This window comes from Malania oleifera, chromosome 5 (assembly GCF_029873635.1).
Source record: "Malania oleifera isolate guangnan ecotype guangnan chromosome 5, ASM2987363v1, whole genome shotgun sequence".
NCBI classification, from domain to species: Eukaryota; Viridiplantae; Streptophyta; class Magnoliopsida; order Santalales; family Ximeniaceae; genus Malania; species Malania oleifera.
The window spans coordinates 92,206,734-92,231,032 of record NC_080421.1 but is presented as its reverse complement, the minus strand read 5'-3'; the positions used below and the strand labels follow the sequence as shown (position 1 = coordinate 92,231,032).

The window sequence follows — 24,299 nt, the reverse complement described above, 5'->3', positions numbered from 1 at the left end:
CATCAGGTGCAGAATTATTAGAGGAAGACTCAATTACCAGATCAGGATAAGTCAAGGGCTCATGATTATTCGGAGCCATCACCGGTTCCAACGCTTTTGGTGCCTCAGGTATGAGATTCTCCCTCTCCTTTGTTTTCGGCTTTCTTGAGTAAACCAATATGTCTGCGTTGTTTTGTTCTCCTGCATCTCCCCCTGAGGGTAAGTGTTCAGTTGTGTTTGGCAAGTCGGGAAGTAATGTAATAGAAGACTCAATAGATGGGTCAGGGAATGAAGTAACTGGAGTAACCACAGATTCAGTAGTAAAAGGATCAAAGAACCGATCTTCACTCCTCCATTTCTCCCCCTGAAGAGAGGGCTTTGAGAAATAAGGAGTGGTTTCAAAAAAGGTGACATCAAGACTAACAAACAGTCGTTTTGAGACCGGATCATAGCATTTGTAGCCTTTTTGGGTAGGTGAATAACCAATGAAGACACATTTAATGGCACGAGGATCCAATTTATCGCGATGGTGTGCATGGACATGAACAAAAGCAGTACAGCTAAAAATTTTCAGTGGGAGACTGGAAGGGAGTCGAGAGGTAGGAAAGTTTTCCTAAAATTTCTAAAGAGGAGTGACAAATGAGAGTGCTCGACTTGGCATTCGATTAATGAGATGTGTGGCTGTTAAGATGGCATCGCCCCAAAAATAATGTTTCATGTGGGTAGTAAACATTAAAGCCCGGGCTACTTTAAGTATATGTCTATTTTTGCGTTCAGCAACCCCATTTTGATAAGGGGTATCCACACAAGAACTTTGATGAACAATCCCATGATCTTGAGGATAAGTTCCCAGGATGGTATTGAAATATTCCGTACCATTATCAGTACGTAGGATCTGAATATGAGTCTGGAACTGTGTATGAATCATGGTATGACAATTGATAAAAATGGAGCGGACTTCAGTTTTGTCTTTCAGTAAGTAGACCCAACAAAGACGAGTATGGTCATTGATAAAGGTCACAAACCATTTTGTATTGGTGCGATTTAGGGAACGTGAGGGACCCCATACATCACTGTGAAACATAGCAAATGAGCGAGATGGTTTGTATATGGATGATGGAAAAGAAGTACGACGATGTTTAGCAAGCACACACACTTCACATTGAAACTCAAAAGCCATTTTATTTGAACAAAGACAAGGAAACAAACGTTTTAAATATTGAAAATTGGGATGACCCATCCGTGAATGTCATAACAAAAGTTCACTATTTCTAGAAGTAGATGCAGAATCACAAATTGCAGTATTACATAGTTCACTTAAACTTGCCTCCTCAAAGTAGTAGAGTCCCTCATACGCTTTAGCAGTGCCAATCGTCTTCCCCGATGATAGGTCTTGAAAAACACAATGGGAGGAAACAAATTTAGCGAAACAGTTCGAGTCTTTTGTTAACTGGCTGATAGATAACAAATTGCACGATAACTTGGGGACATGTAAGACTGATTGTAAAGTTAAGGAATCAAATATGCGGATACTTCCTTTTCCAGCAACTGGTGAGAGAGATCCATCTGCAATTTTTACCTTCAAATTCCCGGCATATGAGAAGTAGGATGAAAAATATTGATACGACCCAGTCATATGATCGGATGCACCCAAATCAATTATCCAAGGGCATTTGTAACAAGATGTGGTATTTAAAGCTGACAGATGATTACCTCGATGAGCCAGAGAACCAGAGGAAGACTGACCCAATGTTTGCATTGATGAAAACATCTTATATAACTAATCCAACTGTTTAGGACTGAAGACACTGCCGGACGGGGTATCATTGTTCTCTCCTTGTGATCTTTCAGTTCATCCGCCAGTGCTGGCTTGGTACCCACGATTTTTGTGGTATTGTCTCGGTTTCCAATCTGCCGGTTTTCCATGAATCTCCCAACAGGTATTTTTTGAATGACCTCTTTTCGACAATGTTCGCACCATATTTTTCCTCTTTGTGGTCGTTGACTAGGTCCTCCTAGGCCTTTTAATGCAAGAGCTGAGACATCTGGCCCAACATGTAGCCCATCTAATTTTTGGGCGGATCCATGTACAGCCGGGTCTAGCCCAGCGGATTCATTTTGGGGCCGCAACATCACCCGCCTCCTGTTCTCCTCCCTCCTGACCTCTGCGAAGACTTCTCGAGTTGAAGGGAGAGGTCGCCGGCCAAGGATCCGTCCCCTCACGTTGTTGAGCTCTCAATTCAGGCCGGCAAGAAACTCGAAAACCCTCTCGTTTTCGAGCCTCCTTCGGTATTGCGTGCTATCGCCGGAGCACTCCCACTCTTCGTCGATCCTCAGATCGAGCTCCTGCCAGAGATGACTCATCTCCATGAAATACTCGGTAACCCCTCTCTCGCCTTGCCTCATCTGCCACAATCGGGTCTTGATGTCGAAGATTTGGGAGTAACTTTCGACATCGGAGTACGTCTCACGTACGGCTTCCCAGACCTCCTTCGCCGTCGGCAAAAACAAATAAATTTTTTCGATTGATGGTTGCATTGAATTGACGAGCCAAGCCATGACCATGGAATTTTCGGACCTCCATCTTTGCAGGGCTACAGCGTCGGAAGGATCTGGTTTCCTTCGCTCACCGGTAAGGTAACCAAGCTTTCCTTTTCCCTCAATCAGCAGTTTCATGGACTGAGCCCATTCACGGAAATTTTTTCTGTTTAGTTTTTTCAATGAGTGGAAAGACTGTGTTATCATTCGTACTCCCACCAGACGTAACCTTTGAATCGCCGGTGATGTTTGCAGAGGAGGTAGAGTCTCTGCTGTCAGCCATTGTTTAGCTGGGTTTAAGAAACCCTAGCTCTGATACCATGAAAGAAGAAACGATTGGAAAAAAATATTTCTTCATTATTTTGTTCTTACGTACAATCCAATATATAATACAATTATCTATTCTAAACAAGGAAACAATTTCCTATTGAATAAAATCAAATCCCCCATAATTACCCACTTTCCTAATTTGTATTTTATTTACAAAGATATTTGGGGTTGACATTTTAACAGGCACCATTGCAGGGAACTAGATAGAGTGATCCTATCTCACTTATCTATTCATTTTGTGCATGGGGCATTTAAAGCCCTCATTCAGAAGGCCTGTGGTGAAGAACATGGAAGTCAGTTTCGATGACTATAACTGGACTTGCATTCAGCTATTCTTTGCAGATGACTTTTCTTAGTTGCTGAAGCCTTTTAGGAAAATGCACTTGGTATCCATGAAGTGCTCCAAGAGTGGCGGATCCACAATCTTAGATTAGTGGGGCTACTATATATATAAGCACTAACCACAAGCTCATGCAACATGTATGCTCAGTAACTTTCATTTACCATGAATAGTTATTAGCAAGAATACGTGCAAAAATTTAGGAGTATGGGCAGTTATTAGTAGTCATGGATAGTTATACGTAGGATTTATATTTATTAAATCGCCCATCAAGTGAAAATTTCATTAAAAATAGGAATTTTTGAAAATTGGACATTTTAGAATATATGTATAAGTATGTGGGTATTTGGTTATTTGAGTGAGGGCATACATGTGTGTAAGTGTGTGTTCAGGAGGCCCCTCACTCACCACAATATGGACACACCCATGCCTTGATTCCTTCTGCTCTATATTAGGCTAAAAAAGTTAATTTCAAAAAGATGAAAATTTTCTTCTTCCTAAATGTAGAAGAGTCTGAACAGGGGAGAATTTCCAGCACTGCTAACGTTTCCATCACTAACAATCCTGGGAAGTACCCCAGGTCCCCTCTTGTCAATACTTTCTACAACAAAAGCCTCTTCTGACCACTTCGGGAGAAAGTCAAGCACCAGTTGGCTGGCTGGACTGCCAACCTTAAATCACTTGCATGACAGGTTACATTCATCTAATCAGTCATGGCAGCTATATCAGACCACCTTATGCAGTGTACCATACCTGTATAATCAAAGAACTAGATAAAAATAAATTGGAATTTCTTATAGAGATCTACAGCCAAAAAAATGCAAGCTCCATAATGTAAGATGAAAGATAGTTACTAAACCAAAAAAGCTTGGAGGTTAGGGCATCAGAGCTTCCCATGCAGCCAACAAGCTAAATTGGAGACTGTTAAAAGAGAAGGATGCATTGTGGGCTTTGTTGCTTTCAAAACGAGTATACTAAGACCAACATGCACAGCTTCAAAGACCAGAATACTCGATCCAGCCAGGCCCTCTAAGAAGATGCTGTTGGCCCATTAATAGAGAACAAGAAAAACTTTAAAGTTAGGCAAGCATGGGCCAAAATGGGAACTGTTTAGTTCAAAATCATTGTTCAATCCAGCTCAGAAAACCCAAGGCAAATCCACGAAGTAATGTAGGCAGCTGGGTGTTGGAAGCTATCCAAAAATTCTAGAACCTTTCCTTTGTTGTTTGTGTTGTTCCTCAACATTCCTTGAAAGGAAAAGTATCGCAATGAAATCTTACCCTGAAGCACTTTAAATAGGTTTGCCTCCCTTGGTATCTTGATTTGTTGTGGCTCACCACGGAGGCCCAAAGCAACACACGCATGCATGCACTGCATCTTGAGTAGTGGCTGCCTTTTTCCATCAAAATGCCTTTTGAAATTCAAATATACTGTTTCCTTCTATAATCTACTCGGCCTTCCTTTGCAAGATTATTCTATAACATCAGCACAAGAACACCTCCTCTTCATTTACTATAATCTCCCATTGTCATTTAAATAATTTTCAATTTTTCCCCATTCAGCACTTTTTCCCTCTCTGTTCTCTCTTCTTCTAACTGCCACCTAGCTACTGTTCTTAGTGAACATCCAGTGTTTCTTACCCTCCTCTTTGTGAGTGCATGCTAACCAGAGTAGTTGTGTTCCTAGAGACATACCTTCTACATTTAGTCTACACCATTGCTAGGTGGTAATTGGTTTTTTTTCAGGACAGTAAGTTCTTCTACCATGTTGTGACTATCAAATAAGCTTGTTCCTTCATCTACAATTCTGTTTCTTTATCTCTAATAATCTAAAAACCAATCCTTATCATTAAGCATATCTATGAAGGTAAATATTCGAGGCAGATCCAAACTGGAAACACTAGGTGGTACGAACTATAAGAGATGGGTAGAATGCATTTTTTTTTTCTACCTCGAAAAAATTGATGTGGCCTACATGCTCTTCAACGACTCTGTCAACGGGGCACCTTAACCCTACCAATCTGAAGGCCTTAGGATATTTGATAAGGACAACAAAACATGCCATGGCATGTTGTCAGTGACACCGAGTTTACACAGCTACACCATAAGTCTAAAATCTAAATGCACCAGATAAATTTGCTGATCACTAGAAATGACGTACATCACTTATTATCGGAAGAAATTGCCCACGATTGTGTAAATCAGCAAAAAAGGACTTATGTAGCCAAACACACCTAGTGGTGTTTGGATTTTAAGATGGTTGATGATAAATCAATTGTTGACCAAGTGCATGAATGTGAAAACCTAGTCTCAACAGTCATATCTAAGGAAATGAAAACAAGTGAACGCTAACAAGCTCATTTCCTTCTTGAAAAATTACATTGTCTTCAAAAGGTTGCCCTTGAACATGCTTTTAAATAACAGCTGCAACCGTTACGTAACACCATTATGCAATGGTTTTTTGGGTTCTCGATACCGTTACACACCGCGAAATCAATGGGAAGAAGAATCACGGCCGTAGCGGCATTATGGACCACGACCATTACCTAAAGGCCACTGCAGCCGTTACATAACCACTACAAGACTGCTACACCCAAAAAAACAATTTACTTTTTTCTTGACGCTTTTGTTCCCCTCCCCTTTCATAAATCATTCTCAATATACTATGTGACGAGAGGAGGAAAAAGATTCTAATGAAGATGATAATGATACAAAATTTTCTTTTTTCTTAAATATTCACAAGAGATGCATTAATCAACACAAAATATTAATTTGTTAGGAAAATATTTTATTTTGATAATATTAGAAATTTGAAATTTATGTTCTAAAATTTTCAACTTCAACCTTCTTTTCTCTTCTAGTTATTGCATATTTGTATTATTCGTATGTCTTATGTGTCTAATAGATTAATGGTGTGTATAATGTATTTTGTTTTATTAATTAATTTATCACACATAAGATCATGCATAAGAACAATGAGAAAGCATAAGTATGATCACACACATAATTTTTCTGTCAACGGTGGTTTTAAAAAAAATGTAAATTTTGTGCCCCTTACCAAACAACTTAGTTAGATGAATTAAAGGATCCAAAATACACTAAAACTCTTTCTAAGAAGGCTTAAAAGCTCAAAACATGCAAATACACTAATATGCGCAAGGTTGTGCATGCTTGAAAAAAATTCACGGCCGTTACACTCGCTTCCTGTTATGTAACATCCGCTACTCCAGCTTCCATTACACCCATTACCGTTACGTCACACTACCCACTATCGTGATTTAAAACCATGCTCTTGAAAAAATTTGGGACACTTGAAAATAAAAGAGGGAAACAGAATCAAAATACAGAACGAAACCACCTGAATTTTTCAGAGCTAACTACATTGAGCAGAAGTCTTAGGGCAAGTTCAACATGTTCGGGAACAAATGACAAAAAGGAAGAATTCCCAACTGTAGACAAGACAATCAAATCCAGAGGCACCAAAAGATTCAAAAGAAATCCAAGCAATCCAGAGGCACAATAAAATTTAAAAGAAATCCAAACAACCCTGCTTTGTCTGCAGGAAAAATTGGCCCAAAGCAAACAACTGTAGGTTCAGATTCGAGAAGGAGATGCTCAAACAAGACACTAGACCTCGAGCAAACTTTGCAGAAGCTGAGACCATTGCTGCTGTGATCTCAGAAATAATCTTGGTGGGAAACGTGGTCAAGTGGGTAGTATGTACAGGGACCACAAGGACCTGTTTAAAGAATAAGAGAAATTGGATGAGGGAGAATGCATCTAAATGGGCAACTCCTGCTCTGTTGCAGTCCTCAGTAGAGGAAAGATTCTTCTAAAACTCACTTCTGGAAAAGCTCTAGCTTTATGCACCAGGCTGGCCCCCCCCTTTTTTTTTTTTTTTAATGTGCTTGAGATACGTAGGAATCATGATTCCAATGATTTTCCAAATAGTGCTGCTGTGAAAGTCCCATTTGAATTTGATAAATTGGTTATTACCTGCAAAGGAGAGTTTGCAAAAAAGGGTTTTCTAACAGGGAGATTATTTGTCCTTGAAGCTGACTATAAGAAATGAATAACTATGCCTCTTCTTCTTATATGTGGAATCTATAGTTTGTACTTGACGCTGACTGTAAGAACTAAATCACTCTCTTCTGCTTATATTATTGAATCTCTAGATTTGTGCTTGATAATGAGTGCTATATATGGCTGTGTCAGACTCACAGCTGGGCCTGATCAATTAGTACTTACCCACAATGCAGTAACAGGGGCTAGGGTTTTCTAATGGGCTGATTTAGAGAATGAATAAATCTCTCGCTTCTAATATCGGTGGATCTCTAGCTTTGTAGCATGCTATGCTAGGACATGTAAACATTGCATCAATTAAGAAACCAAGACACTTGAACGTAATTCCAAATCTGACCAATAGTGACTTTACAAAATGTGAAGTTTGTGAGGAAGCAAAACACCAAAAGAAACCCTTCAAATCAATTGAAAGAGAATCATATTTGGTTGAACTAATAAACAATGATCTCAGGGACTTCAAGAGTACAATAAGTAGGGTAGGAAAACAATATTTTATAATGTTCATGGATGACTGGACATAAAAAAATATATACTTATAGCTAAAAACAAGGCAGAAGAAATATTTCTAAAATAAAACGTGAAGTGGAAAATCAGTTCATATAAGAATTCAAAGAATCAGATTACACGGGTTTGAATATGACTTTACAACACTAAAGAAATATTGCGAAGAACATGGAATAATAAATGAAATAATCACACCTCATGCAGTAACAAAACAAAAAAATAGAACAATTAATTCATAAATTCTGAGTTGCCCCCAACATGTGGAATGCAGCCATCTTGTCTGCCTGTTATGTGCTGAATAGGTCCCCCCACCCCCCTCCAAAAAAAAAAAAAAAAACTCGACAAGCCCCTGAACTCAGAAAGCATCAAACCTGAAATACATCAAAGTCTTGGGGTCCTAGCTAGGGTTAGTTTACCAGACATTAAAAGGAATAAGATGGACATTAAACAGTTAATTCCCTGTTTATTGGCTATGCTCACAACAATGTTGTCCCTTATATATTCTCTTACAAATGAAAACAACTTCTATGAGTATAGTAGCATTATTGAATCTAGAGAGATGTGGAATTCTTTTGAACATATATTTGGTTGCACAATTATTTCCTTATATGTATATAATTTGCTTATTTTGGGTGCAAATCATAATGCTATGACTGCCATTAAACATTTCTTGACTTTCCACAATCACAAGAGAGATCCAGATGAGACTGAGATATTTGTTATGTTAGGTGTAAACATTAAATAGACCCTTGAAAGACTACCTTGAAAGTTTTAGTCATAATGATGTAGACTCTATTATGACACCTTATAATCCCAGCATGCACCCAAAGAAAAAATAAGTGGTCAGCATGGATTAATCACAAAACACAAAAATCATTGGCAATGTAACATTCTTAGTGAATTACACATGATCAGATATTGTAAATGCAGTTAGTAGGTTAAGTAAATATACACACAGAGCCCCAGAAAAGAACACTTGAATGTTGTGACTTGTGACTCATTGCCTTATGTGCTCAAGGGTACAATAAATAGGGCATAGGGGTTTGTAAATTGATAAATTTCCTGTAGTATTAGAAGGGAATTATAATGTTAATTGGATAATAGGAAAAAATCAAGGAAACTCTAACTAGTGGCTATGTATTCAACTTAGCTAGAATAGCCATTCCTGAGAAATCCTCTAAGCACCTATATTGCTAAATCAGAAAAAGAATTTGAATTCATCACTCTTGAGTTGGCAGGTCATCAGCAAACAAACAACTAAATCTATATCTGTTCACTGTGACTAGCAAGGAGTGATTGGCACAATAACAAATGAAGTATACTGTATACTAGAGCAAGTAAGACATGTCCACCTCAGGCACACTAGTGTGAAACAGCAACTGATAAAGAATGGAGTGACATCAATGGACTATGTGAGGTCAGACACGAACCTGACAGATCCTCCCACCAAAGGCTTTTGAAGGAAAATTGAGCTGGAAACATCAAAAGAGATGGGACTAAAGACCATTGAGTGAATTGCCCAGATGGATAGCTGTCATGAATTTCCTCAAGATTAACAAGTACTAACAAAATCATGGCATGATTCTGTAATCCATATTCAGCTCTACATGATCCCTCCCTATGCTGTGAGCGGTGCATGTTGCCAATTGACTCGGTTAAACATAAGCTATTAAAAAACTCATAGCTGTTGAGGGGGTGTGGGGCAGCATACACTCATGAGTTCACCTATGTGGATCTGGAGGTGGAGCTACCTCCTGCCTCCCAAAAGATATGGGCCCACAAGCATCCACAAAAGAATATGACATGCATATCACAGGATATGCCTCAGTCCTTAAGAAAAAAGTGCAGGCGGGATCAGCACCTCACAAACCCTTGTCAGGTTAAAGATACCGCAGAGGTGACTAATATGTGAAGTATCAACAGGTGCCAAGTGTCGTTCAAACCTATAAAACATCAACACTTATGCATTGATCTCCTTATCACCCACAGAAAACCAAATCTTGTTTTCTCACAAACTTTGGTCCTTAAGGGGGATTGTTGGAAATTGAATCAAATTTTTGAGCCTTTTACTTCTTGTTTGTCTTGTTCATCAACCTTTTTGAAAGAAGTACCACATGGAATACTTAGAGACCTTTGAAGAACTTTATACATGTCTGTCTCCATTGATATCTTAATTTGTTGTGGGCTTGTGATGGAGACCCTAAGTGTCACACACCAAGCTTGTTGAGGGCATTATACTTGCCTATGACTGCTTGTCTTGTGCTCATGGGATGAGTAACCATCATGTAAACACTAGTGTAAGTTTTATTCTTTGAGTATGATAATGCCTTCGTGTAAAAGGGAAGTATGACTCCTTCAGTCGCATTGATGTTTACTAGGGCCAAAGTAAGAACTGCGTAGAAAGCTCTTACGGGAAGGGTGAATGTTCATCAATCATCATATAACTCACAAACTATTGTAAACGTGTTTAGCCAACTTGCCTCCCTTGCTAAACACATGTTTGCCTAGGAAGGGATGATAAATCAATTATAAATCAATTGCATTGCTTTATAGCAATTTACCACGTGACTCGTGTTTACTTTCATATTTGCTTATTGCTTCCGCTTCATTTGTATTCTATGGTTGTGAATTTTTTCATATGGTGAAACGCAGTCTCCTTTCAATTGACTACTTAAGCTGGTGTGCTACGACTAGTGCCACATAGCCATTCAAATGGTGTGAAGTGATCAGCCTGTGACACTTGATGTCAAAGCTTGGTTAATTGCTTCATGATTTAGTTGTCTTGGGATTGTGGGATTGTCTGAAGCATCGTGGAAAACCATGCAGCACACTAATAGCAAAAGAATTGATGCACTAGATGTGCAAGCTAAGGCTACCAACCATGTGGTCATAGAGATGTCCCAAGTTATGGAAACAACAAGGTTCCATTGAGGAATTGACGGAAGATTTTTGTGACATGATGGAAGCACTATAACACCAAATGGATGAGCTTCCAACAAGATGAACCTCACGTTTCATACTCCCCGGAATTTCATTTCTAGAGGGGTAGAATATAGGAGAAAAAAGGTTCCAAAACATAAAGCATATAGAGAGTTCCCAAAATGTCAAGTTGGAGAACTTATTTGACATGGAGCAACACTTTTGTGCAGTTAAGACCGAAATGGAGGCAAAAGTATCCATGGGCTACAATGTACTTGAGTGCAGACGCTAGGCATGGCCTACCAAGTACAGTGAGATTCAAAATGGTCAGTGTGCAACATATACTTGGGCTGACTTGAAAAGAGAGCTCAACATCCAATTTCCTGAGAATGTTAAGTATGATGCTCAACGAAAACTGTGAGATTTTAAGCATACCAGGATAGTGAGGGAGTATGTGAAACAATTCTCTACTTTGATGTTGGATATCCAAGACATGTTAGAGAAAGACAAGATGTTCTGCTTCCTTGAGTCAACAAAGGTTGAACTTCGTTAAAACTTAATATACATTGTTGGCTCGCAACCTAGTAGCCTAAGCTTTTAGGTGAAGTGGTATTCTAACATGATATCAGAGCTAGTTACCAAGTGGTCCTAGGTTCTAGTCTTGTTGCCCACGTTTATTGTTTATTCGTTAAGAATTAGCTTATTTCCTACAATGGGTGTTGTTTATCATTTGTTTATCTCTCCACGTGTTGTCGAGTTGCATGTGTAGGGGAGTGTGAAAGCTTGATATTCATTGTTGGCCCACAACCTAGCAGCTTAAGCTTTTAGGTAGAGTGATAATCTAACATGGTATCAGAGTTGGTTACCAAAAGGTCCTATGTTCTAGTCTTGTTGCCTGCATTTTATTATTTGGTGTTTAAAAATTAGTGTATTCACTGTAATGGGTTTTATCAATCATGCATTTATCTCTCCACGGGTCATTAGGCTGCACATGCGAGGGAGTGTTAAAGCTTGATATATATTGTTAGCTGACAACCTAGTAGCTTAAGCTTTACGTAAAGTGATATTCTAATATTTATCAAAACTTGATATACATTGTCAGACCACAACCTAGCAGCTTAATCTTTAAGGTGATATTCTAACATTTGTTAAAGCTTAGCCACAACCTAGCAGCTTATGCTTTTAGACAACGTTTTAAGAGGCCTAATCGAGGCTCGCCTTCAGGCTTTTTACCTCAAGACAAGGCATGCCTAAAACGCCTTGAGGCTCAATCTAAAATACCAAATCCCAAAAAAGCAAACGCATTACACACTGAGGCTTACGAATTTGCACAAAACATGTGCCTTTTTTGCACCTTTTTACTTAAGGCTTATGCATTTTGGGTGTGTGATTCTTAAGTAAGATTTGGCTAGAAAATATTAACTCTGTGTTTATATAAAAGGAATGTCATAATATGAGTTGATTTCTAAAACTCTTGAACCTCAACCTTTCCAAAACAATTGAGTTGTACCTTAGATCTTGAAAAATAATATGAACTTTGTAATGTTATAGCTATCACTTATCATGACTTACATAAAGAATTTAAGTTAGCAATTATTTTTTAATGGACACGAGTAGTTTGCAAATTATATTTGATTTTTTTTTTTTGTATTATATTTGTGATTTTCTTAATTTTCTTAATTTTTAAAACATGAAACTTATTTAAATATTTTTATATAAAAATAAAATCTCAAAAAGATTACACTCCAACACCTTAAGGCTTACGCCTTGCCTCTTAAGGGTTAGAGCGCCTTGCCTTATGCCTTCGCCTTTTAAAATATTTCTTTTAGGTAAAGTGGTATTCTAACATGGTACCAAAGTTGGTTACTTAGAGGTCCTGGGTTCTACTCTCGCTGCCTGTCTTTATTATGTGGTGTTTAAAAAATTATTGTATTCCTTGTAATGGGTGTCATCTATCTTGTATTTATCTCTCCGCATACTGTTGGGCTGCATGTTCGAGGGAGTGTTAAAGCTTGACATATATTGTTGGCTCACAGCCTAGTAGCTTAAACTTATTCAAACTTCATAGACAAAGAGTTCAAGACTTACCAACTACAAAGGCTGTTGTGGAATGCTTGACAGATTATGCTAGAAAGAGTTCCCCCATGCATAAGGAAACTAGCACACTAAGCAGAAACTACAGAAAGTCTTTCAAGAAAGATAAATGTGGCCAGGCATCAACTTCAAATAAGCATCTTCATCTCAATATTTCAACACATTTAGTGGTAAGGGTAAGATATCGTGCTTCTTATGTTGAGGCCCTCATAGAGTTGCTGACAAGTCCTCACTTAACGCCTTTCAATATTTCACTACAGAGGAGACACAAGGCACCCCAAGGATGGGTGCAAAGCAGTTACTCAATGCATTGGAGTGGTAGATGAAGACACTAAGTTACCCAAGCTAAAGGACTAATGTTTAGGGATCTGTGAGTCAATGGGAAGAGCACTTGTGCTTAAAGGTGAGCATAATCTAACCTTAACCGAATTAATCAAATTAAATAAGTAAATTCAGCGGTTCAGTTTGGTTTTCATTTTCACTAAATTTTTATTTTTGGTTTGATTTAGAGTTTAATATGTTCAGTAACTAAATTAACCAATTAGTATACATTAATAATTAATAATTTTATACTTATTTTATTCATGAAAATTTATATAAATTTTACATATTATATACATTAAAATATTAAATCGATTAATTGATTTAATCGAAACTCAATTCGGTCAATTTTCAGGTTCGGTTAATCTGGAATTTTGGCTTCGTTCGGTTTGGTTAACAGGTTTCTTTAGCCAAAATTTTTCGCTTAATTCGGTCAATTAACTAAATTAACTATACCAATCAAATGCTCACCCTACTTGTGTCATCCATGGTCTTAAATTTCCACAAAATTGTTCAAATTTTTGTCAAAATTTCTACAATGATAGTCAATTTCTACCTTAATAATTTCCACTGAAATTTCAACAAATCATTTGAAATTTATCAAAATCTCGAAATTTTAGCTAAACTTGTCAAAATTTTAACTATAGAATGAAATTTCCTCAAAATTCAACTATAATATTTAGACACAAAGTGAAATTCTCTTAGTTTATCTCTTTTTATTTTTATATTATTACAAGGGCTTTTGAAATTAGATGAAAAATGAAACTTAGAACAACATTTTATTTAACCATTCATGTCTAAATTATCTTTTTTGTATAGAAAATAATATTTAATTGATTTGTGAATTTCATTTACATGAACCAAATATGTAGTACACATGTTATATTACAATTATTGTACCTCATACACAACATAGATTTATTTAATTTGTAATATATTAGTCCTAAAACTTACATCAGTATGTCTATTAACAATTTCTAAATTTCATGAAAAATTTTCGCTTTACTAGTAATTTCCATCGATATTTTCTCAAATCAAAAACGAAATTGATGTGGAAATCAAAATTTTCATCAAAATTTCCTTACTTCTGGATCTTTAAAATTTTATTCAAAATCAAAATTTAAGGCCTTGTGCTATTTTAAATACCAAGGTCCTCATGGACAAGGAAACAAGTGAACCATTGCTTTTGGACCCACTATACACTGGAGTAGCTAAGAAAATGACTATGAAGCTTGGCCAATGGGGTGGACATGCAAATTTCACTACAAGTTCCAATTGATGTTTTTTTCAAGTAATACTTGGAACAAAATTATTAAGGGAGACTAAGGTGGTAGTGATGTTGTTCACTAGTTCTCTTTGTCATATGGGTAATCACCCTTTGCGTGGTGCAAGTTGTGGCAAGAAAAGGAGATGATAAGAAGTTCCTCTCTACCATGTAACTCAAGAAGGAATTGAGAAGGGTGAACTAACTTATCTTGCCTCACTAGTCGTGGGCGAAGACATAGGACAAGCGCTAGTGCTTCCATCCAAGATGTGTTGGAATAGTACAAAGTTGTGATGCTGGATAAGCTACCACACTACTTGCCTATGTGTCGTCTGCAATGAAATGTAGAGCAAGAGATTAAGTTGTTACAAGGGGTGAAGCCTCTTGCTAAAGGGATGGGATAGTGCCTCCAACATTTGCAAAATTAAGAAAGCAGCTTGATGAGTTATTGGATGCAAGTTAAACACATCCTTCCAAAGAATCTTTCAAAACACCAGTGTTATTTCAGAGAAAACATGATGGGAGCATGCATATGTGTGTGAAGTGTGAACTACTGAGTATGAGCAAGAAGCATCCCATCCACTCAACTAAGCCATGCCAAGTATTTCAACAAACTTAAGTTGCAATCATATTACCATCAAGTGGGGATAGCAATGATGAGTCAAAGACTACGTGTGTGACAAAATATGAGGCGTATAAATTCTTGGTGATTTCCTTTGGGTTGACAAATGCGCCAACAATCTTAGGTTGATGAATCACATGTTTCGCTTCAACAAGTTCATCATGGTATCTCTAGATGACATTGTTTTCTATAGTTCCAGCCTAGAGAAACACAGAGAGCATCTCTGGAAGGTGTTCAACGGGTTCAAGGAGAACAACTTTATGTGAAGAAAGAGAAGTGTTCCTTCACTCATATGAGTATCAAACTTCTTGGTAATGTTTTCTTTTATAATTTTTCCTTTTCTTTGTTTTGTTTTTTTTTTTTTTTTTAAGAAGATATGTTAAAGATAAGCGTAAGGTATCACACTGAAATGCGGATAAGAAATCCTCCTAAACAAAGCAAAAAGACACAATAAATAAAAACATTACATCGAAGCCACTCTCCAATCTCTTTGGAGACCCAATAAAAGCACTCCTTGAAAAAAAAAATCCCAAAAAATGAGCCCAAAAAGAAGCCCCGAAAGCAACTCTATCGCAAAGGAAATGCACAAAATTTAATTTGTCATTTAACATCCTTGCATTCCTTTTGATCCACAATGTCCAGAAAATGCCAAACACTGCACATTTCCACAAAATATTTCCTTTCTTACAACAACAACAACAACAACAAAAAAAAAACCAAGCCTTAAGTCCCACTAGGTGGGGTCGGCTATATGAATCCTTTTCCGCCAATTTATCATACCATTGTATCATACCATTATGCAAAGTATTGAAAACATCCACCATTGCAGGAATTACCAAGGCCTCCCCAAAGACCAAGAAAAGAAAAACCCAAAGCTGCCTAACCATCCTGCAATCTAGAAAAAAATTATTGCTGGTCTTGCTGCCTTCCAACCACATAACACAAACATTCAAACTGATGGCCTTGTAAGGTCTCCTCAGTTGCAACAAATCATTGGTATTAAGTCTGTTGCGAGAATGCCACATAAAAGCCCTGGTCTTACAAGGAACTTTAGGGGTTGTTCGGTATCATTGTCAAAAAATTGAGAAACGAAAACCAAAAACTAGAAACAAAAACTAAAAACTAAAAATCAGCAACCTATTTGGTTAACATTTATAAAACTAACAAAAAGTAAAAATTAATTAAAAAAAATGCTCATTTTTATATTTAAAACAAAATATTATAAAAATATGGTTAAAATAATAAAATTACAAATAATACACATTTAAAAAATTACTATAATAAAAAATAAAATTTATTATAATTATTTTACATAATTGTTTTACTTTCAAAATTTTACTTTACAATAAAAATTTTATTAGACATGACAATTGAAAAATAGTAAAAGTATTTTGTAACTGGCTTTACTATTATTTTTTAAAATTTATGTATATTTTTATTTTAATTATATTTAAATTTATATGATCATTTAATTTTGATTTCAATTTTAAAAGTGTATAAAATGAAAACTTTAATTCAAAAAAAAAACGTTTTTGGATATTAAAATTTCTGGCAACGGGTTGCCAAAACAACTAAAAATCATAAAATCTACTCTTCAATCTTTTGGAAAATAGCTAAAAATCAGCAACAGAAATAGAAAACTAACAACTGAAACAAAAACATTTTTTATAATCTATTTTTTCACTGTGAAGAAATAGAAAAAGAAAAAAGGAAACAGCAATGATACCAAACAGACCCTTAGCTTTCATACAATAGAAAAGGAGAGAGATTTGGTATTTTCAACAATTGAGCAAAAAACGATTAAGTGGAAGATGAACTAGAAGAATCCCCAATCCAAACTCTCGGATCACCCCATTCAAGAAACAAAAGAATTCAGCATATTCAACAACAAAGCCATATTCTCATTCTCTCTCTGATTGAGATTTCTAAAGAAATGAAAATCTCAAGAAAGATATCAACCCCCCCGCCCCCTCTAACAAATAAAAAGCATGGTCGAAGCATTATGCAGGAGGAACAATCTAGAAAGACAAAGGAAGAAATATTCCAAAGGCACCTCACCTACCCAAACATCTTCCAAGAATCGAATATGATTCCCATTTCCAATACAGTAATGGATAAGAGGAAAGAAGAACTAAGCTACTTAAGAAATAAATTTTTAAGGACTAGCATAAGAAACCACACCACTACCCCTAGAATTCCAACAATTCCTATGCATACCATACTTGCTTTTAATAACCATACGTCATAAGATTCAACCTCCAGAGGGAATCAACAAAGCCATTTACCCACTAAGGAGATGTTTTTAGACACTAAATTTTCCCAAGGCCCAAACCCCCTTCCGACTTAGGTTGTTTCACCTTCTCCCAACTAACTAAATGACCTCTTTTCTCATCCCCAACACTTGACCACATAAAATCTCTCATAATTTTCTCCAATGCTAGAGTCACCTCTATTGGAAATCTAAAAAGCGGGAGAAAATAGATGGGAATGTTGGAAAGAACAGCACTAATAAGAGTAATATGACCCCCTAAAGATAAGTAAGTCCTCTTCCAACCTTCCAATCTACTACCCACTCTCTTCACCACTGGTTCCCAAAAAGTAGAGTTAGGACTGCCAACTAGTAGAAATCCCAAGTTAAAGGTCAATCCAAAGTACTATAATGGGCTAAACTAGAAGAAGTCTCCAAATCACCCTCACTAAAATTGATACCCGCAATCCCACTTTTGGACATATTGTTCTATCACCCAAATTTCTCGATAATGTCATAAAACAAGGTCGTATCTAAATGGCTGTGGAGAATGTGGGAGCTATTCAAGATTGGGAGATCCCAAAAACAATCCTTTCTTGGACTCGCCAATTACTATTGCAAGTTCGTTGAGCTTAAGGAGAACTACCCCTTCAACAATATTGCTGAAAAACGGTCATAGGTGAAACTAGCTAGAGGAGTGCCAAGGAGCCTTACAACTTAAGGAAGTCAAGATAAGGATCCGATACTAGCTCTTTTAGACATTATGAAACCCTTTGAGATACAAACAAGTACATAAGACAATGCCCTCAAGGGAATCTAGTTACAAGATAAGCATCTTGTTACATACGAGAGTCATAGCTTAATGAAGCTTAGCAGATGTACAGAGCTCAAGAAAAGGAGACGCTAGTAGTGATTCTTGTCGAAAAATGTGGCAGCAATATTTGCTTAGATCTAAATTAGTGGTGAAGACGAATAACTCAACTACTAGCTATTTCTTCAGACAAACTAAATTATTGCCCAAGCCATTGACAAGAATTATTAAGAGTTTAATTTCTTCTTTTAGCACAAGACAAGGGGAATGAATCAAGTTGCAAAGTTGCAGATACACTATGTGGGAAGGCTGGGTCTGCAACCTTACAATATGTAACAGACTTGATGGTAAGTAAAGTTACCTCGACAACACAGGAGCGCAGTAAGGAAAACCCGGTCAAAGATCCAACTGTCCAAACTCCAAAACCTTGTAAAGTTGGTGGAAGAGGGCAAAGCACCCCCAATTCTGGTGTTCTGCTATTAACTTCTTTTTGGGCCTTGCGTTGATGATCTAAGAAGAAATTGTGGGAGTATCATCACACCATGTAGACAATCCATCTAGGATGACATTGAATTTTGGCATTTGCTAAAGCAAATGTGGCCACACATACAAGAAGAGGCAACCTTACATCCCTACCTACTAGCCATGGTTATTAAATCGCAATCTGGATAGTAGAATCATACAATTCTATAATCTAGATTCAGCCAAATGATCCAAGTTGCAACAAAAATCAGAATCAAGTAGAATCGTGGTAGAATCATAAAAGAATCGGTAGAATCATAGAATCATAATCGTAGAATCGTAAGTACAAATCATACATATCCTAATTTGTTACCTAGATTGGTTTTTTTTTTTTTTCTTTTTTTTTTAAGGCTTCGATAATGTGGCCTAATACATGTTTTTCTTGCCCCAAAGGCCCCAAAAGGTTTATGTTTGGTCCAAAGTCTTCAAAAACTGGGGCAAGCAAAATAGCTCTCAACCTCCCAATGGTGAACAGATTCAGTAGAATCTGCACTTAACTTCCCTGGAGTTTGACACCTCAGTCCTATACTCCTCATTGAAGTTTAGCAACCCAACACCTAAGGGTCTGTTTGGTATCGTTATTGTTTTTTGTTTTTTGTTTCTGTTTCTCCACAGTGAGGAAACAGATTATAAAGTACATTTGTTTATGTTGTCAGTATTCTGTTTCTATTGTCAGTTTTTTGCTATTTGTCAAAAAGCTGAAAACCGGATTTTATGGTTTTCAATTGTTTTGGCAACTTGTTGCCAAAAATTTTGATATCTAGAAATAGTTTTTTGGATTAAATTATTCATTTTATACACTTTAAATTAAAATCAAAATTAAATGATCATATGAATTTAAATATAATTAAAATAAAAATATACATAGATTTCAAAAAACAATAATAATGTTAATTATAAAATACTTTTACTATTTTTTAATTGTAATGTCCAATAAAATTTTTATTGCAAAGTAAAATTTGAAAGTAGAACAATTAAGTAAAATAATTATAATAAATTTAATTTTTATTATAGTAATTTTTAAATGTGTATTATTTGTACTTTTATTATTTTAATCAAATTTTTATAATATTATTTGATTTAAAGATGAAAATGAGCATTTTTTAATTAAGTTCTTAATTTGTATTAGTTTTATAAATGCTAACCAAAAAGATTGTTGGTTTGTAGTTTTTAGTTTCTATTTCTAGTTTTTGGTTTTTGTTCCTCTAATTTTTGACAATAATATCAAACGGTCCCTAAATTTCTCTCCTATTCAACAACCAGAGAGCCCTCCATCTAATGACTGGTACTCAATCAGCAGCAGCCCGCAGTCTTGCTGTTTGATCAGCAGTTATTAGGTGTTTTAACAACCAGAGTTCTTGGTGTTCGACAAGAACTCAGTCCTTTGTCCTCTTTCCTTTTTGGTGTTCAACAAGAACACCTCAGTCCTCTTGAATACAGAGTTTCTTGCTGTTTGATCAGCAGCAGCCAAGAAAACAGCCAAGCCAGCAGCCCCAGCACAGCTGCATAGGTATGCTTCAAAACATATCTGCTTCTTGAAAAGACTCGACAGTGGGCACCGTTTTTCTAATACTACTTTTCCTGTTTTCTAGCATTTCTTCTTTTTCTTCTTTTTATTGTTTAAACTCTTTATTGGATTTTTAACTTCCTATACTTACAGAGTTACTAATCAAGTTTTTAGTCATAAGACTTGTCATAAAGTTCCACATATATAATTTTTTAATATTTATTTTACATTGAAAGTAGAAGTCTTGCGATTCTTGATCGGATTCTACGATTTGATCCGTCAGACCCCTCCGACGATCCCACTTAGAATCCCAATTCTAACAACCTTGCTACTGGAAAGACAAGGTCAAAAGGAAGAAGACCATAGATCTATTGGAACCTCTTCAGCACCAATTAAACTATGGGAGAGTGTCTCATTTGACTTCATTAACAACCTACTAAAAGTCGAGGACATGGGGTCTACACTAGTCACAGACACGTTTTCAAAGTTACTTTCATACCAACACTAAATTACTTTTGGGCAATGGAAAGAGCATAATTGTTCTTTAAACACATCGTGAAGTATAGGAATGTTCCCAAGAGAGAGCAGTGACCGACACACAAGATCCACTAGAAACTTAAGGATAGAATATTTAAGAATCCTTAGCTCACAGTTGACATCTCTTAAAGCTACCACCTGCAACCAGATACATAGGAAAAGATATTCAACAGGCAATTAAAGGAGTACTTGCACATTTTGTCACCAACAACCATGAGAATTGAGTGCAGCCACTTGACTTGGTTCAATTATGTTTAAATGTCCAAAAGAGTTCAACAATCGACAAGAGTCTTTTTGAGCTTGTTACAGGCCAACAACCTGTTATCTCATACAGTAGACGAGCCGAGCCTTACAAAGGAAAGAGTCTAAGATTGTACATCTTTAGCAAGAATGGAGATTGAAAGCAAAAATTGCCCAACCCTACCTGAAAAAAGCTTCCAAACAGATGAAGAAGTGGGGTTATCAAAGGAAAAGGTCGTTGCACTTCAACGTGGGTCACTTGGTGCTTGTTAAGCTTCATCTAGAACACATCAAGTCGCTATGGGACCAAAATAGGAGACTACTATGTAATTATGAAGGACCAATCCTCATCTTGGCCAATGTCGAGAAGACCTCTTAAAAGGTTGATCCTCTTACTTGGATGAAGATGCATCTGACTTGTTATTGCGTGGCACGATGCAAGTGTGCATTACTTTGTGTCACAAGCTGAACACTAATGCACCTTCCATTCTTTTAAGCTGATTTATTGTGAAATTATTCTAACACTAATGCAAGAATATCTTTTCTTCCCTAAATACAATTTCCTTTTTTTACTAATAAGATAAAATTTTCCATTATTGTTCAAATTCCTTTTTTATGCTTCATAAGGTGCTCTTTCCACCAAGTTATCTGTTCTTCATACTGCTGCTACTCTATAGTTTTAGATGATCTTCAAAGGATCCTACCCTCGGCTTAGTAAGTGCATGCTAATCAGGGAGTTGATGTTTCCTAGAGACCTATGGCTTGCATTTAGCATGCACCAATGCTAGGGCATGACAATGGATTCTTATAACATGCCTCAGCCCTTGGCTATTAGATAAGCTCATTCCTTCATTTTCATCTCTCGTCCCATTCCTTTCTTTCTAACTGTGGGGCCCATCAAAATGGAACTTCTCAAACCAAATATGCCTCTAAACTGGTGGAGAATCATGGAACTAACTCCCTCAAGTTTAGGCATGATTATGGGAACATCCCCAATGCATTGCTGAAGGTGCATTGGGATCACCACTAATTTAGTTTTTTGTATCAAACATGAGTCTGCCATTAGTCAGCCATGGAATATGTTGAGGTCAGCGGATAATTTAAGTACCGGTTTTTACCCCCTCACAATCTGCATACTTGTTCAGTTGTTCTATAATTAGTTCAGGACAAAATGATGCCCTTCTTGTGAAGGTTTAGACACAGATTTTTCTTGAAATGTTGACTAACAATACTTTAAATTCTAACTTCAAACTTCAAATTTATTAAGTATTTAAAAATATATAAAATTAATTTCATAATTAAGAATTATTTTAAAGTGGTAATAATTTAGGATTATGGAATAAAAAATATATTTTACTAGATTATTTTTTGTAAAAGAAGTCTTAAATTATTCAATAATTTCATAAATTATTTTTTTAGAAATTTCCATGACTTATAATTCAAGTCCAAGAATCTAAATCTTAACTTTCCCTTTTCCTTTTCCACTAGTTTACTAGAAACCAAACAAAACTTGGTTCATCTACAATTGATCAAGTTTGGTTTTGCATGCATCAAGTTGAGATTTAAAAAATAAATATTAGTAACAGTAGTAATAATATTAATAAGGGCAAAAGACACTAACCTCTCCTAAGGTTTGACAAAAAACAAAGACGTCCCTAAGGTTTCAAAAATTCTATTGACCTCCCTTGAGGTTTTAAAAATGACACAAACCTCCACCGAAGTTTGCCAAAAAGATCCAAATTTCCCCTTCAAAAACTTGTCTTTTTGTAAAATACAAGAGAAGGTTTGTGTCTATTTGGCAAATCTCAAGGAGGTCCTAAATTTCTTGAAACCTTAAATGAAGTCCTTGGTTATTGTCTAGGTGAATAACTTCTGTCCGCATAACAATAATAATGCCTTTGGGCTTACATGCTTCAATTGACCCCGGGAAGGGAGGAATCATGAACAAGCATCATATGAACTTAAAAGCATAGGCATATACATTTTTAAAAATCAAATCAATCAAGTCAAGACCTTTTAATGCTCACCATGTCCAAAACACATAACCAAGTACAAAAATCAAGCACCGAAAAAAAAAAACAAAAAGCCCAAGTAGGAAGCAAAATTAACAACAAACCCACTCGAAATGAAACAAAAAGTACACAAAAATGTAAAAAATAATAATAATAATTTTTTTAAAAAAAAATTAGAAAGGACCTTATCTCGGTTGTCCTCAGAAGCCGCCGAAACCGAAGCGGCAACGGAGGCGCCGGCGGAGCGGACGGTGGAAGCAACAGAGCCGGCGTTGCTGGAGACGGTCTTGATACAAGACGTAATTACATTCAGATAATTAGGCAACAATCCATTGTTCCTCTCCCTCCCCTTCTTCATCCTCTTCCCAAACCCACCTTTCTCCCCACCACGAAACCGACGGCTCAGCTCCCGCACATCCCTCCGCGGCAGCCGCCACCTCCGCCGCCGCCGACGAGCATCTCCGACCGCGTGCGATCGGAAACGGAAATATCATCCGAGGAATTCCCGATGGGAGTCTAATAGGGAAGAAGAATCCGAAGGATTTTCATCCGTGCTTCGCAGTTGTAGCTTGACTCGTGATGAATTGCCTACTCTTGCGGAAGCTGAGGATGACTCGTATAGACAAAAGCAAATATTATACATATTTGGGAATTGAGGTAGAAATTGCAAGAAGCAAAAGCAAAGGAAACATGCATCATTGTCACATATTTTGTTCTCTTCCTCTCAAAGACCATCCTAACAAGCTTTAATATACATATTTAATGATTGGCCTATTCAATTTTTACCAAACATAATACTCTCGATTCAATTTCAAAGAAATATTGTGTGCATCTAAAAAAGATAATTAAAGTCTGAATCTTGTATAAAAGTTTAGGATATGTCTAGTACAAGTTCAATTAGGATTGTCAGTTAAAAATTCATGTTATAAAAACAATACATAAATTATATAATATTTTAAATATAAAAACTTTATTATAGTATTACTCTGCAAATGAAGGTTCGTATACTAAAATTAAATATAAATTCTACACTACTTTAGCATAATTTGCTCAAGTTGTTCACAGAAGAGATTGTACAATTTATTTGTAAAATATATTAATGTCAATGCATGCGAACTCAAGAGATCTAATTACTAATTGTTATTTACATAGGTGTAGTTAGATTATCTAATTACTATTAATTAATTAATCTATAAGTTAACCTATGTCAAAGCAACCAATAGTCATAATCTACTTTATTATTAGAGTTTGATTGAGAAATATAATCATGTAAGGAAAAGGTACTAGTATCTTAATACGCTCATTCCACGAATAATGCTTACTAAGTCATGTATGATCACTAAATTAAACTAATTGTCTTTTTAATTAGCTTTTGTTATCCTTCATTTAATATTGAGTCACCTTACACTCCTTACAATAGTCTAATATA

General features: G+C 36.3%; 1 protein-coding gene across 2 annotated transcripts in view; it reads right to left on the bottom strand.

The window, feature by feature from the left end:
• LOC131156156 (autophagy-related protein 18g-like) overlaps positions 1–23,599 on the bottom strand; it is a 39,335-nt gene extending 15,736 nt beyond the window's left edge. The window contains exon 1 of one of the 2 annotated variants that reach the window (XM_058109615.1): positions 23,055–23,599. In XM_058109615.1, the coding sequence (XP_057965598.1) occupies positions 23,055–23,228 (174 nt within the window). In that variant the 5' untranslated portion in view covers positions 23,229–23,599. The remainder of the gene's footprint in view (positions 1–23,054) is intronic. The other variant, XM_058109614.1, reaches the window with a different exon arrangement.
• Positions 23,600–24,299: the final 700 nt, after the last annotated feature.